This window comes from Bufo bufo, chromosome 3 (genome assembly GCF_905171765.1).
Source record: "Bufo bufo chromosome 3, aBufBuf1.1, whole genome shotgun sequence".
NCBI lineage: Eukaryota > Metazoa > Chordata > Amphibia > Anura > Bufonidae > Bufo > Bufo bufo.
The window spans coordinates 456,937,987-456,954,985 of NC_053391.1; the positions used below are offsets into that span (position 1 = coordinate 456,937,987).

The 16,999-nt window shown below is 45.1% G+C and overlaps 1 protein-coding gene across 1 annotated transcript in view; it reads left to right on the forward strand.

The window, feature by feature from the left end:
• The window catches only part of LOC120995755 (regucalcin-like), a 46,044-nt gene that overhangs the window by 18,698 nt on the left and 10,347 nt on the right, over positions 1-16,999 (forward strand). Inside the window, exon 5 of the mRNA XM_040425156.1 lies at positions 10,814-11,026. Within this exon, the coding sequence (XP_040281090.1) occupies positions 10,814-11,026 (213 nt within the window). The remainder of the gene's footprint in view (positions 1-10,813; positions 11,027-16,999) is intronic.

Genomic DNA, 16,999 nt, shown 5'->3' on the forward strand with positions numbered 1-16,999 from the left:
GCAGATTTTGATTGCGCTACTGAAAGACAAGTTCACCCCGGATCTCTACCACGTGGGACGCCACGGTGAGAGCAGGACTGTACGTGAGTAATCTGGTGCTGTTGCACAATCATCGGCACATTACTGTGGATACATTTATATTACTGCTCAAATTATCTTGCCACATTTGTTGCGGCTGACTTTGTTGAAATCTACTATACTCCTGGGAAATTGCGCGGACCAAGCCGATTTCCAGGCTATATGCTCCAACAGTAAAAGACTGTTTTCTAGGAATAAAACCATCAGTGGGATGCAACAAGTTATTTATTAATGTTGATTCTCCAGAGATTTATTATATATATTCACTAATTAATTGTACACTTATATATTTATTTATTTAATATATTTATCCTACAGGTATATCACTATATGCACTATATGTTAATGTTTTATACCATGCACTATCACTACTAATTTTGATATTCACACTTTTTATTGTTTATTTATTTATTCAATTATATATTCTGGAGATATATCTGCTGCACCACTGTTCTAGATAACAGAATTATATTAGTTCTTTCATATATGCCGGACCGGTTTCCCAGTTTCTATTAGCTATAACAGTGGATAAATTGCCTTTTTAATATATATTTTATGTGAGTTTTAAATATTCTGTATTGGGGACACAGCTTTGGTTTAGGTTTCACTACCCATTGCGTATGGTTATAATATTACCGCTACCCATCCGCTTTTATACTGTCCTAAATAAACTAATAAATTGACATATTATTAATATATTGTTTGAGTCGCTTTGCCTATCTTGTGAACTGGATATATGAGTGCCCAGAAAGAGGCTTAGGCCTGCGATTTTCAGGCAACGCAAGAGTGATGCGTGAAAACCAACGCACATGTACGCAGCCCCATTGAAAATGAATGGGTCCGGATTCCGTGCGGGCGCAATGCGTTCGCATCACGCATTGCACCCGTGCGTAATACTCGCTCGTGTGAAAGGGGCCTTATGCTAATTTTTGTAATGTACTCTTTTCTCCTTTAAAGAGTAACTAAACTTTTATTCAAGTTTTTTTTAAATGCCCCAAATTCCCTAAATATAATTTTTCTAATATACTTTATTTATTCTGAATTTTTACCAAAGAAATTTCCATCTAAAGCCCTGATTTCAAGCGCGCTTTAAATTCACTGTTCTGGCACTGACTTGCTAAAAGCTTACATGCAGTTCTTTTAGCTTAGCAAAGCAGGCACAGGCAGGAGCCCGCTCCACCCAGCTAATCCGGTAATAGTACATTGTTACAGGATACCCATGTGCTATGCCAGCATTTAGCCAACCTCAGGGGGAACAGGCAGAAGCAGCAATATGTGCTCCTACCTGTACTCTGTTCTCTGCGGCCCCATTGATACAATGCAGAGTCCTACTCTGTATGCCGCTGACAAGTCAGCTATATGCCAAAATAGTGAATTTAAAGTGCACTTGAAATCGGGCTTTAGGTGGCTTTAGTAAATCAGGCTTTAGTAAAATGTCTAAATCAATAAATAAAGTACCGTATTTTTCGCCCTATAAGACGCACCAGCCCTTAAGACACACCTAGGTTTTAAAGAAGGACAATAAGAAAAAAATATTTTTCATTAGACCTCCGATCAGACCAGCAATCAGACCCCCAATGTTAATCAGACCTCAGCTCACAGCCCCAATCAGACCCCCAATGTTAATAAGATCCTCCATAAGACCCTTAAAGGGGTTCTGCACTTTGTTTAAACTGATGATCTATCCTCTGGATAGATCATCAGCTTCTGATCGGCGGGGGTCGGACACCCGGGACCCCTGCCGATCAGCTGTTTGGGAAGGCAACCGCGCTCCAGCAGCGCCGCTGCCTTCTCCCTGTTTACCGCTGGCCCAGTGACATCACGACTAGTATCACTGGCCTGGGGGGGTTTAAAGGGTTTCTGTCACCCCACAAAACTCATTATTTTTTTTTTGGATAGTTAGATTCCTCATAGCGCGATATAGGAGAATATAATAGTCTTACTTACTTTCATGCGGCCGATTCTTTATAAAACGAAGTTTTATAATATGTAAATGAGGGCTCTACCAGCAAGTAGGGCGTCTACTTGCTGGTAGCCGCAGCAGAAAACCGCCCCCTCGCCGTGTTGATTGACAGGGCCAGCCGTGATCTCCTCCTCCGGCCGGCCCTGTCAGTAATTCAAAAATCGCGCGCCTCTGTTCATTCGGCGCAGGCGCTCTGAGATAAGGAGGCTCGTCTCCTCAGCACTCCCTCAGTGCGCCTGCGCCGATGACGTCTTCTCTTTCGGTGATGTCATCGGCGCAGGCGCACTGAGGGAGTGCTGAGGAGACGAGCCTCCTCATCTCAGAGCGCCTGCGCCGAATGACCAGAGGCGCGCGATTTTTGAATTACTGACAGGGCCGGCCGGAGGAGGAGATCACGGCTGGCCCTGTCAATCAACACGGCGAGGGGGCGGTTTTCTGCTGCGGCTACCAGCAAGTAGACGCCCTACTTGCTGGTAGAGCCCTCATTTACATATTATAAAACTTCGTTTTATAAAGAATCGGCCGCATGAAAGTAAGTAAGACTATTATATTCTCCTATATCGCGCTATGAGGAATCTAACTATCCAAAAAAAAAAAAATGAGTTTTGTGGGGTGACAGAAACCCTTTAAGCTCTGTTCACTTGAATGGAGCTTAGCCCCGCCCAGGCCAGTTGATACAAGTCGTGATATCACTGGGACTGCGGTAAACAGTGAGAAGGCCGCGGCGCTGCTGGAGCGCTGCTGCCTTCTCAAACAGCTGATCGGCGGGGGTCCCGGGTGTCGGACCCCCGCCGATCAGAAGCTGATGATCTAAGAGGATAGATCATCAGTTTAAACAAAGTGCAGAACCCCTTTAATATTAATAAGAACCCAAAAAGACCTCAGATCAGATACCCTCATGCTCAGCGCAGCCACAGCACAGCCGACTGCAGAGGACCAGGAAACAGCGAGTACAAAGCCTGGGGAGTGCTGCATTCACCCCCTCCCGGTGCTCCTGTACTAATGAGCGCTTCCATAATGGAAGCGCTCATTAATATTTACCCCATAAGACGCAGTGACATTTTTCCTCCCCTTTGGGGGAAAAAAGTGAAACTTAGGGGGCAATAAATATGGTATATTACAGAAATTATTTTTAGGGCAATTGGGACTTAAAAAAAAAAAAACTTGAATAAAAGTTTTGCTTTAATAATTATGTTTACTATTAAATCAAATATATAGAAAGTCACGGTATTAACAATTGTGTGACTATGAAACACAGTCAATGTAATTAATAAAAATCATTGTAAAGAAAAAATACTACCATAGACTTTACCAAACATATCATTACAGAGTACCAATTCAGCAAGGGAGGTATGTTACATAATATATACTGTATGTGGACAGATAATGTGATAATATGTTTAAAAAAAATCTATTGCAATAATGATATCCTAGAGAGAAAAGGTGCAAAATATTAAAATATAAAAAACATTTAGAGAGCTTTTCTGGAATTTTCTTATTGATGGCCTATTCTCGGGTCATCAATATCAGATTGGTGGGGGTCCGACTCCCAGTATCCCAGAAGATGAGCTGTATGAAGAGACTGAGGTGAGCGCTCTGTGAGCGCTTAGGCATCTTCCTAGGCCGGGTGAAATCATGGTTATTGGTCATATGGCCTAGACGCAGCTCAGTCCCATTTAAGTAAATTGGGCTGAGCTGCGATACCAAGCACAGCCACTATCAAATATACAGCGCTTTGCTTGGTAAGGGTACTTTCACACTTCCGTCAGAGGATTCCAGCAGGCAGTTCCGTCGCTGGAACTGCCTGCCGGATCCGGAAATCCGGACGCAAACTGATGGCACTTGTCAGACGGATCTGGATGCGGATCCTTCTGACAAATGCATTGAAATATCGGATCTGTCTCTCCTGTGTCATCCGGAAAAACGGATCCGGTATTTATTTTTTTCACAGATTTAAAGATCTGTACATGCGCGGACCGGAAGAACGGATCAGTCAATGCGGCACTAATACATTTCAATGGAAATTAATGCCGGATTTGGCATTCCGGCAAGTGTTCAGATTTTTGGCCGGAGAGGAAAATGCAGCATGCACTGAACTGATTGCTCTCCATTCAGAATGCATTAGGATAAAACTGATCAGTTGTTTTCCGGTATTGAGCCCCTAGGACGGAACTCTATGCCGGAAAAGAAAAACGCTAGTGTGAAAGTACCCTAAGCTGCCAGGTGGCTGTGGCGCTCACCAATTTCTTCAAACAGCTCTTCAGTGAGGGCGCTGGGAGTCAGACCCCTGCTGTTCTCATATTGATGACCTATCATCAGGATAGGCCATCAATAGGAGAATCTCAGAAAACCCATTTAAAGAGATTTCCAAGATTTTCCTATTGATGTCCTATCCACAGGATAGGACATCAATACCTGATCAGTGGGCAGGCATGTACCTAACCTTTCTGCTGCCTGAGGCAAAAGGTGAAATGATTCCCCCTACTGACACACAAAAAAAAGATGCAGTTTTCCAGTGTTGCAGATCTGGCCTTATATTTTAGTCTTTGCAATTTAAGGGTAAAATTTATGGTCAAACTTGGGGAAAACTCCAGGGCAAAACCCACTGTAGAACTTTCAGATTTTGCTGCAAATTTTGGGGGTTTGTTTTCAACAACAAAAAAACTTCCACTATGTATATTATTATCTATTGTGGTTGTTAGTGAAGAGGTTAAAGGTATACATAAAGGAATCGGTCAAGTATCTAGTGTCTGGTGGTTACTCACCTCCTCAGGCTTCAGCACAATCTGCTGCTCCAATCCTTAGTCCACAAGCTGAATCCAGGGTCAACACTGAAAGGGAGAGTCAGGGACAGGGTAACACTTGTAACAATCACACATATAGGCCTCATGCACACGACCGTGCCATTTTTTGCGGTCTGCAAACCGCGGATCTGCAAAAAACAGAAGCCGCCCGTGTTGCCTTCCGCAATTTGCGGAACGGGCGCCGGCAATATAAATGCCTATTCTTGTCTGCAAAGCGCAGACAAGAATAGGACATGTTATATTTTTTTAGCGGAGCCACGGATGCGGACAGCACACTGAGTGCTGTACGCGTCTTTTGCAGCCCCATTGAAGTAAATGGGTCCAAATCCGAGCTCGGATGCGGACCCAAACAACGGTCGTGTGCATGAGGCCATACACACATAGCACATATACACACACAGAATATATACACACATACATAGAGAATATATGCACACACATGTACACAAATACAGTATAGAGAATATACTGTATACACATGCAACATATACACATATATACAGTACAGCATATACACAGCACATATGCAGTATAGAGCACATACACAGCTTACTCAAACCCAAATATACAGCATCTACACACATGCATATACACACAAATACCATTAGTCATTATTTTTCACTAGGGGGATTCCGATGAACAGAATGTGTGTTAAGTGATACATTTTTTTAACATATGCCAACCATTTACATATGTCCTCTAAACCTTGCTAACTTATGAACAAATAGCAGATACGACTCCTTTAACACACCCTAAAGTAAATATAGAGTGTGTTCAGATGCAAAAGCCCACAGTAAATATAGACCTTTGACCCCAAAGTAAGTACTAAAACAAATGCAGACCCCAGACCAGACCTTAGTCCAGGGTTGACAATCTACCGTATTCATTGTAATCATTTTTTTTCCCTAAGCAACTGAAACAAACAGGATGGATGGCCCGATTTTTTTTTTACAGACATACACTCTGACCCTTTTCAAAGATCAATGTCTCACTTCACACTGTCAACATAATGTCCTTGAATCACAGAGATTAGAGGCTGTCCAGTATTTTTAAAAAACCTGGCAGCACCATGTCAAATAAACTGCCTGGACAGTCCCTTTAATTTAAAACGTTATTACAAACTATCATTTCCGATAATCGGCCTATGTAAATGTGCTGCCTATGAACGACCCAAACGCTGGTTCAGTGGGTGAAATGCAGCACATTAAAAGGGGTTGTCATGAAACACATTCTAAATTTTTCAAACCAGTGCCTGCATCTGAATACTTTTGTAATTGCATGTAATTAAAGTTTTAGTATAGCCAGTGAGTTTTTTATTAAAATGTATCTGTATAGCGCCACCTGCTGCTTGTTCTTTTCCTTATTTTTTTTGTCCACCTCAGAGCTGGATGAACATGCTCAGTTTAAATCTTCAACTGCCACCAGCCATATGTTCTGTTAGAAGGTGTGGCAGTTACAGGGAGAGAGCTGCAGCAGAAAGGACACACCCCAGCATGTAAGCTGCCAGGCTGAAGATAAACTAGCAGGGCAATTGGAGCAGTGAATGTGGAGATCTCTGGTTCCATGTGAGGTACAGGGCTGGTTCTAGCTTTGTTAGAAAAGTATTGTCATGTACTACAGTATATGATGTCTGATTTTTGTTTTCTAATATCAATCATGGCATAACCCCTTTAAAGGGGATATGTCAAGGGTGACCTCCATATCAATTTGTAACCATAGACACATAGCTGTGGTTCACCTGATTAAAACTCTGTTGTTTTTTTGTTGATACCTTTTCTTAATATGTAAATTGGGCATTCAGTGCAATGAGGGTGTCACTGTTGCTCTTGGTGCACCCAAGCTCCACTCCTTTCTGTTGCCAGCCCCACCCTCGCTGCTTAGATTGATAGGGTAAGGCAGTCACACCAATTTAGAAAAATTAAATTAGGTGTAAAAATGAATAAGTAAAAAATAGCAATGGCAAGCATACAAGAAAAAGGGGGGAAAGAATTGGATGGTCAGTATTTAGACTCTATATAGCGTTAAAGGGGTTGTCTCACTTCAGACATTGGGGGTATATCACTAGGACCCTCACCTATGTTTAGAACGGAGCCTGCAAAGTTGTGCAGTCGCCTTCCATTCATTTCTATGGGAGTGCCGAAAATAGTCGAGCATTGGCTCAGCTTTTTCCGTCAGCACCATAGAAGTGAATGGAGCGGTGGCATCGCTTGTGCGGTGCACTTCCCATTCATTTCAATGGGACTGACGAAAATCGCCGGTTGGCTACTTTTGGCACTTTCATAGAAATAAATGGAGGGCGGCCATGCATGCGCAGTGCGCCCTCCTGTACTTTGTGGGCTCTGTTCTAAATATAAGTGCAGGTCCCAGAGGTGGTACCCACACCTATCAGACATTGGGGGCATATCCAAGCAATATGCCCCCAATGTTTGAGATGATACATCCCCTTTCACCCAATTACTAACCCATGTCTTGTTTCCTCTCCGGGGTGCTGCCCATACTGTCGCATTTGCTTCCATTAATATCAATGAATTTTTATTTTATTTTAAGTGACCCCAAACATTTGTAACACACTAGAGTGGTGTTACCACTCCTGCACCCTGCTACTGTCTTTATTGGGCTAACACCAATGCCATCTATATACATTTTCCAGGTCCTCCATGATGTGCATTCCTAATCTGTTTGCAACTGTTATATTCATGTAATATGCCTGGTTCACCAGCAGGTGGCAGCAAATATGGCAGAGCTGTACTTAGGTAGAATGGAATTTCCCATTCCATTCTAAACCCCCCTCTGGAGAGAAGTGGTCTAGTCCTACTTCCTGCAGGAAGGGTGGAGACCAGTTAGAAGTTAGTCTAGTCTTCCCTAGACAGGGGAAGGCTGTGCCGGGGCACGTCTCTGCTGGATGTGCCCATGCCAGCCAGAGCACCTTAAGCTCTGCTGGCCATGGAGGCCAAAGCTTAAAGCCTCAGGAGCCAGGAGGAAAGTTCCCTGGCGTGACCTAGTGTCACTGTCATATTGGTGTTTGACCGTGACGCGGTTGCCATGCAGACTGGTTGCCGGTGGCAATGTGTTGGCAGTTTGCATGTGCACTTCCCCTTTAAGGTTTGCCTCCCTGCTGTTTGGTGAGCAAGGGGTTAATCTTCTAGCTAGTGGGGATTATGGTGTGTCCTGGGTGTGGCCGCAAGCTTGTTATATACCTGTGGCTTGCTGACTGGGTACAGTGGTACTACAGCCTTGCTTGGTGTTGGAGCTTTGCTCCTTGCCTGGGTGTTCCAGCCCAGTCCTTGAGGGCCACCTTATGGAACATAAATTGTCCTCCCTTTTGTTCCCTCCTTGTACCTTTACCCTCACTTGTATGTGTGGTGTGGGTTGATGTTCTGGGTGTGTGTAGCGTTTTGTTGGTTGTTACATGTCTGGGCTTTTGTTGGTGTTGGTCCCTGCATGTATGCTATACGTCACCCGGTATGTTAATACCTCCGTGCGGGGGCTGGTTTCCCGGAGGGGTTAACCATTAGTCTGTATGCAGTGCTGCCTGGGGCTGCCATGCTCTTTGCGGCATGGGGTTCAGGCAGTATCAGGAGTGCTGGATACCTGTGTGTGTGTGTTGTCTGTACGGTGTCCTGTTTGGTGTGTGGGCACATGTACTTATGCTCGGGTTACAGTCGTGGTGGCAGTGGCAGGTAAGTGTGTTGTCTAGTGATCTTACCTGCCGATCCAGTTGCTGCATATGGTCTTTTCCCTTCCACTTATTACTAGGCAGCTGAGGAACCGGTTCCTTGAGGAACCGGTTGTCTCCTATTCCTGACCCCTATGCCAGGGACCGTCAGGGTCAGCAGGATCCAGGTTCCAGTGCATCAGCCCTCCCACCTTCAGGGTTCGCTCATTTGGTCAGAAGATCAGGGTCAGAATTAGGGCGGCTGTAGGTTTTGGCCTGCTCCCTTCATTGTTGTCTGGCCGAGTAACGGCTCCCATTATACAGTGGGGGGTTTCCCCCACTCCCCACCGTGACAGTATGTTCCATAAAGTCATCTCTGTTTTGCCTTCGGAACAGGACGCAGCATGTGTCGCCTGCCGTTTTCTGGTGCACCTGCTTATCCTCCGGAGGGAGGGTGAAAGGGGAATCCTGCTAACCGTGCGGTTCTCTGTAACAGTGGTTGCAGTTAGTGTGAAACGGCACTCGTGTTTGGGTCTCCCCTCGTCCATGTCTCATTGGTTCTGTCACTTATGTTGTGGTGGCTGGCTGCATTCCTTGTTGAACTGGCTTTGGTGTACGCGGGTGGGGGATGCATGCTGGCAGAGACTTGGTGTAAACCATGTCTGAGTGTGGACGCAGTGATCAGTGCGGTCTCTCCTGGCTGTTTGGTGGCTGGCGCCCTGGTTCCTGTGTGTTGCTCCAGGGGCTGGCAGCAGTTCTGGGGAGACTCGCTTGTGCTGACACTGATTCTGCTACTTTTTTTTTTTTTCCCTTCCCCCATCCCTGTTTGTGTTGGGGGGCTTTGAGGGGTGGGAGTGTCACGGTCATATTGGTGTTGGACCGTGATGCGGTTGCCATGCAGACTGGTTGCCAGTGAAATTGTGTTGGCAGTTTGCATGTGCACTTCCCCTTTAAGGTTTGCCTCCCTGCTGTTTGGTGAACAGGGGGTTAATCTTCTAGCTAGTGGGGATTATGGTGTGTCCTGGGTGTGGCCGCAAGCTTTTTATATACCTGTGGCTTGCTGGCTGGGTGCAGTGGTACAACAGCCTTGCTTGGTGTTGGAGCTTTGCTCCTTTCCTGGGTGTTCCAGCCCAGTCCTTGAAGGCCACCTTATGGAACATAAATTGTCCTCCCTTTTGTTCCCTCCTTGTACCTTTACACTCACTTGTTGTATGTGTGGTGTGGGTTGATGTTCTGGGTGTGTGTAGCATTTTGTTGGTTGTCACATGTCTGGGTTTTTGTTGGTGTTGGTACCTGCATGTATGCTATACGTCACCCGGTATGTTGATACCTCCGTGAGGGGGCTGGTTTCCCGGAGGGGTTAACCATTAGTCTGTATGTAGTGCTGCCTGGGGCTGCAGTGCTCCTTGCGGCATGGGGTCCAGGCAGTATCAGGAGTGCTGGATACCTGTGGGTTTTCTTTACGGTGTACTGTTTGGTGTGTGAGCACCTGTACTTATGCTCGGCTTGCAGTTGTGGTGGCAGCGGCAGGTAAGCGTGTTGTCTGGTGATCTTACCTGCCGATCCAGTTGCTGCATATGGTCTTTTCCCTTCCACCTGTTACTAGGCAGCTGGAGACTCCGGTTCGTCTGAGTCCTTGAGGAGCCGGTTTTCTCCTATTCCTGACCCCTATGCCAAGGACCGTCAGGGTCATCAGGATCCAGGTTCCAGTGCATGAGCCCTCCCACCTTCAGGGTTTGCTCATGCAGTCAGGAGATCAGGGTCAGGGCAGCTGTAGGTTTTGGCCTGCTCCCTTCATTGTTGTCTGGCCGAGTACCAGATCCTACTACACGGTGGGGAGTTTCCCCCACTCCCAACCGTGACACCTAGAGTCAGACTAAAGAGAGAAGTGCAGCATACAGAAGAAGCCGATTTATACAGCCAGCTTGTCAGTACAGCAGAGTCAGAGAGAAACAGATATAGCAGAGTTGACTTTGCCTGCCAGTTTCATGCTTAAGCATGCTGGAACCAAGACAAAGCATTTTAGAGAACGTTTATGCAAAGTAAATATGCCATTGAACTTCATCTCAAGGTCTGGACTCCAGTTATTCTTTTATCCCTAAATTATTCCCCCTATTTATTGCTTCGGAGCCAAGGCCTGGGGTCCAGCCGTATCCAGGTAGGAGCACCATGACACACATTTAAAGAGATATTTTAGGCCACACTATACCACTCGGCATTTCTTAAACCTGGGATGCATTATAGAGGGCCCAGGGGGGAGGCCGCCCGTTGTACATTTATGACCATTTGTTAATTTGTATTATCTCCTCATAGGCACCATGTCCCAGGACCGCCCTCCACCATTTAAGAGGAACCAGGGCTCACTATTCACTTTGTATGCGGATCACTCGGTGGTGAAGCACTTTGACATGGTGGATATCTCGAATGGTTTAGATTGGTCTTTAGATCACAAAACCATGTACTACAATGACAGCCTTTCATATACAGTTGATGCATTAGATTATGATGTGAAAACAGGAAAAACATGTAAGTAAGCATATGTATAATATGAGTTCAAGTTTTTCGGAATGTGTATAAAAAAAAAAATGAAGTTAACTGCAATATGTTCTGTAAAATTTGACATATCATACTGAAATACAACAGTCTATCACTTTAGAGGGGTTCTTCAAGATCGGAAAACCTTTTTTAGATAGCCAGTTGGACCAGTCAATGGCTTCAGCTGTGATGTGTAGAGATGGCCTTGCTGTCGTTTCGCGGCGAACTTTACTCGTTTTTTCGATTTGCCGAATATGCGAACATATGGCAATATTCGCACGCGCCATATTTTTTTGCATTTCGCCAAACTTTGACCCATGACACATCCATCAGGTGGGACAGGAAAGCCAATTGAGACGTTTCAGCACATGGAAACCCCCCCCCCCCCCCCCCCCACCTTATAAATAAACCCGATCTGGCTGCCATTTTACATTCAGTCTTTTGCCAGTGTAGGGAGAGGTTGCTGTGTGGAGCAGGGACAGACTGTTAGAGACACCAAATGATAGCTAATAGGGCCACAAAAATCCTTTTAAGGACTGGTATAGGTGTGCTATCGATATGTGTGACATACTGAGGGGTGTGATATACTTATAATATACTGTACTTTCTAAGATAGAAAGTATACTATAGCGCATTTGTATTGTGCAGCCGTTGTGTGCGGTTCTGCTGAGATACCGCAGTATATAGAGGGACAAATGCTATTGGAACAACTAATTGCAACTGGTATGATATACTGTACCAGTTGCCCCCCCCCAAAAAACTGATTGAGGCAGGGGTGCGAAATACAGTACAAACCAAAAGTTTGGACACACCTCATTCAAAAAGTTTTCTTTATTTTCATGACTATGAAGGCATCAAAACTATTAATTAACACATGTGGAATTATATACATAACAAACAAGTGTGAAACAACTGAAAATATGTCATATTCTAGGTTCTTCAAAGTAGCCACATTTTGCTTTGATTACTGCTTTGCACACTCTTGGCATTCTCTTGATGAGCTTCAAGAGGTAGTCCCCTGAAATAGTCTTCCAACAGTCTTGAAGGAGTTCCCAGAGATGCTTAGCACTTGTTGGCCCTTTTGCTTTCACTCTGCGGTCCAGCTCACCCCAAACCATCTCTATTGGGTTCAGGTCCGGTGACTGTGGAGGCCAGGTCATCTGGCGCAGCACCCCATCACTCTCCTTCATGGTCAAATAGCCCTTACTTTCAAAGTTTTCCCAATTTTTCGGCTGACTGACTGACCTTCATTTCTTAAAGTAATGATGGCCACTCGTTTTTCTTTACTTAGCTGCTTTTTTTCTTGCCATAATACAAATTCTAACAGTCTATTCAGTAGGACTATCAGCTGTGTATCCACCTGACTTCTCCTCAACGCAACTGATGGTCCCAACCCCATTTATAAGGCAAGAAATCCCACTTATTAAACCTGACAGGGCACACCTGTGAAGTGAAAACCATTTCAGGCGACTACCTCTTGAAGCTCATCAAGAGAATGCCAAGAGTGTGCAAAGCAGTAATCAAAGCAAAAGGTGGCTACTTTGAAGAACCTAGAATATGACATATTTTCAATTGTTTCACACTTGTTTGTTATGTATATAATTCCACATGTGTTAATTCATAGTTTTGATGCCTTCAGTGTGAATCTACAATTTTCATAGTCATGAAAATAAAGAAAACTCTTTGAATGAGAAGGTGTGTCCAAACTTTTGGTCTGTACTGTACCTATAATATACTTTCTATACAGGGAGTGCAGAATTATTAGGCAAGTTGTATTTTTGAGGATTAATTTTATTATTGAACAACAACCATGTTCTCAATGAACCCAAAAAACTCATTAATATCAAAGCTGAATATTTTTGGAAGTAGTTTTTAGTTTGTTTTTAGTTTTAGCTATTTTAGGGGGATATCTGTGTGTGCAGGTGACTATTACTGTGCATAATTATTAGGCAACTTAACAAAAAACAAATATATACCTATTTCAATTATTTATTTTTACCAGTGAAACCAATATAACATCTCAACATTCACAAATATACATTTCTGACATTCAAAAACAAAACAAAAACAAATCAGTGACCAATATAGCCACCTTTCTTTGCAAGGACACTCAAAAGCCTGCCATCCATGGATTCTGTCAGTGTTTTGATCTGTTCACCATCAACATTGCGTGCAGCAGCAACTACAGCCTCCCAGACACTGTTCAGAGAGGTGTACTGTTTTCCCTCCTTGTAAATCCCACATTTGATGATGGACCACAGGTTCTCAATGGGGTTCAGATCAGGTGAACAAGGAGGCCATGTCATTAGATTTTCTTCTTTTATACCCTTTCTTGCCAGCCACGCTGTGGAGTACTTGGACGCGTGTGATGGAGCATTGTCCTGCATGAAAATCATGTTTTTCTTGAAGGATGCAGACTTCTTCCTGTACCACTGCTTGAAGAAGGTGTCTTCCAGAAACTGGCAGTAGGACTGGGAGTTGAGCTTGACTCCATCCTCAACCCGAAAAGGCCCCACAAGCTCATCTTTGATGATACCAGCCCAAACCAGTACTCCACCTCCACCTTGCTGGCGTCTGAGTCGGACTGGAGCTCTCTGCCCTTTACCAATCCAGCCACGGGCCCATCCATCTGGCCCATCAAGACTCACTCTCATTTCATCAGTCCATAAAACCTTAGAAAAATCAGTCTTGAGATATTTCTTGGCCCAGTCTTGACGTTTCAGCTTGTGTGTCTTGTTCAGTGGTGGTGGTCTTTCAGCCTTTCTTACCTTGGCCATGTCTCTGAGTATTGCACACCTTGTGCTTTTGGGCACTCCAGTGATGTTGCAGCTCTGAAATATGGCCAAACTGGTGGCAAGTGGCATCTTGGCAGCTGCACGCTTGACTTTTCTCAGTTCATGGGCAGTTATTTTGCGCCTTGGTTTTTCCACACGCTTCTTGCGACCCTGTTGACTATTTTGAATGAAACGCTTGATTGTTCGATGATCACGCTTCAGAAGCTTTGCAATTTTAAGAGTGCTGCATCCCTCTGCAAGATATCTCATTATTTTTGACTTTTCTGAGCCTGTCAAGTCCTTCTTTTGACCCATTTTGCCAAAGGAAAGGAAGTTGCCTAATAATTATGCACACCTAATATAGGGTGTTGATGTCATTAGACCACACCCCTTCTCATTACAGAGATGCACATCACCTAATATGCTTAATTGGTAGTAGGCTTTCGAGCCTATACAGCTTGGAGTAAGACAACATGCATAAAGAGGATGATGTGGTCAAAATACTCATTTGCCTAATAATTCTGCACGCAGTGTATAGTCCATTTGTATTGTACAGCATTTGTGAACGGTTCTGCTGAGGTACCATAGCTATACAGAGGGAAAAACGCAATTGAAATAACTAATTGCAACTGGTGTGATATGCCAGTTGTCCCAAAATAAACTGATTAAGGGTTTGATATACCTGCTTTCACAAATACTGCTCTTCTATAGGGACTTTGTCACAGGGTCAATTTGAAAATGATAGGCAGAGGAAGAGGCAAGCCATTCCTCACGGGTTGTAGGGGTCGGGCAGGTGCACCAGGCCGGAGCCTAAGTGGGAAGTTGGAAAAGGTGCATGTGATTACATCAAAGGATGCACCAGAGTTGGTTGAGTGGCTCACTCAGCCTTCCGCTTCTGCACCCTCCTCATCTTCTGTATCAGCACCCTCCTCACTCTCTGCTGTTAAATGGATATCCAATGACTGTCTAATATACCTCCAGCCACATAATCACTTGTTCTTTTCTGTACGTTGAATGAATAATTTTTGGGGCCTGTACTCCACTGGCCTGCAGTAAAATTGATATCCATTGACCTTCTAATATACCTCCGGCCACATAATCACTTGATGTTTTCTGTCCGGTGAATGCCTAATGTTTGGGGCCTGTACTCCTGTGGCCTAAAATAAAAAATTTCTAGGCTCCAGCAGGCAGTGGCGTAGCGTGGGCTGCCAGCACCCGGGGCAAGCCAAAAATTGCGCCCCCCTCCTACCCCAGGCACGCCCCTTTTAACAGATACTGTAGTAGATCACTAGCAGTCCTATGTAACACCTCAGATAACACAGATAACTCTCTGAGTACAGATAATGTAATTAGTGCAGAGATAGGTTACAAAAGAATGGCGTAAGAGAACAATAAAGCCCCTAACTGAAGCTTAACTCAGAAAATTACTAAATGACCTACAGAGAAACACTGAGAACTATTAAGCTAAAAGATATTATTTTATTGAGCATATAGTTAAAAACATATACTGTACAAAGAGATGATGAACAAATGCAGAAAGTGCAGTACAATCCTGGGAGAGTTTATCCAGTATGACAGAGTAATGAGGCAAGTGACCGAAGGTATAAGCGCCTGTACATAGAGAAGCTCCTATACAAAATATCCACTATTAATAAGAGTGCAAATGATTGCATCAGATATAAAGTGCAAGTGCATGTTATCTTTAATGAGTAAAGGGGAAAGATATCAACCCTCAAATGTGGATCTTTTTAAGTGTATAATTGTATCTAAACAGCAGAATATAGCAAATCGTAAAGTGCATGTGCAAGCTGCAGGAGGTAGTAGATAAATAAAATGACCAAAGTTGGTACAGGATGCAAAGAACCGCAACAGAAACCATCAAACATGCGGTCCAAACAAAACAAGGTCACATACCGTATATATGAAAGGTAACAGGTCCACAGGAAGACTGCACACCCCAACGCGCGTTTCGACTTGAAACCTTCCTCTGGGGGTACTACAGATCCCCCATCCTATAACAGTGCCATCCACAGACCCCCCCCATCCTATAACAGTGCCATCCACAGACCCCCCCACCCCATAACAGTGCCATCCACAGACCCCCCCCACCCCATAACAGTGCCATCCACAGACCCCCCCCACCCCATAACAGTGCCATCCACAGACCCCCCCACCCTATAACAGTGCTATCCATAGACCCCCCCATCCTATAACAGTGCCATCCACAGACCCCCCCATCCTATAACAGTGCCATCCACAGACCCCACCCCATAACAGTGCCATCCACAGACCCCCCCCACCCCATAACAGTGCCATCCAGACCCCCCCCACCCCATAACAGTGCCATCCACAGACCCCCCCCACCCCATAACAGTGCCATACACAGACCCCCCTCCACCCCATAACAGTGCCATCCACAGACCCCCCCCATCCTATAACAGTGCCATCCACAGACCCCCCCCCCACCCCATAACAGTGCCATCCACGGACCCCCCCACCCAGTGCTTTAAGTGGGCCAAAAGAGGTGCCGGTACTCTATTAGGCGCCGGTGCTCCCCCCCCCTGCACATCAGACCCCCCCATCACACACATATATATTAGTTCCTCTATGTACCAGTACAGTACCCCCCCCACCACCGCACATTCGTTCCTCTCTGTACCAGTACCCCCCTGCACATCAGACCCCCCCCCCCACTCATCACACACACACACATTAATTCCTCTCTGTACCAGTACCCCCCTGCCAGGGGGGTACTGGTACAGAGAGGAATTAATGTGTGTGTGTGTGTGTGTGTGATGAGGGGGGGGTCTGATGTGCAGGGGGGTACTGGTTCAGAGAGGAACGAATGTGCGGTGGTGGGGGGGGGGGTACTGGTACATAGAGGAACTAATATATATGTGTGTGATGGGGGGTCTGATGTGCAGAGGGGTACTGGTACAGAGAGGCACTAATGTGTGGTGGTGGTGGGGGGGGGTACTGGTAAAGAGAGGAACTAATGTGTGTGATGAGGGGGGGGGGTCTGATGTGCAGGGGGGTACTGGTACAGAGAGGAACGAATGTGCGGTGGTGGGGGGGGGGTCCTGGTACATAGAGGAACTAATATATATGTGTGTGATGGGGGGGTCTGATGTGCAGGGGCCCCCTACACATCAGACCCACCCATCAGACACATATATATTAGTTCCTCTAT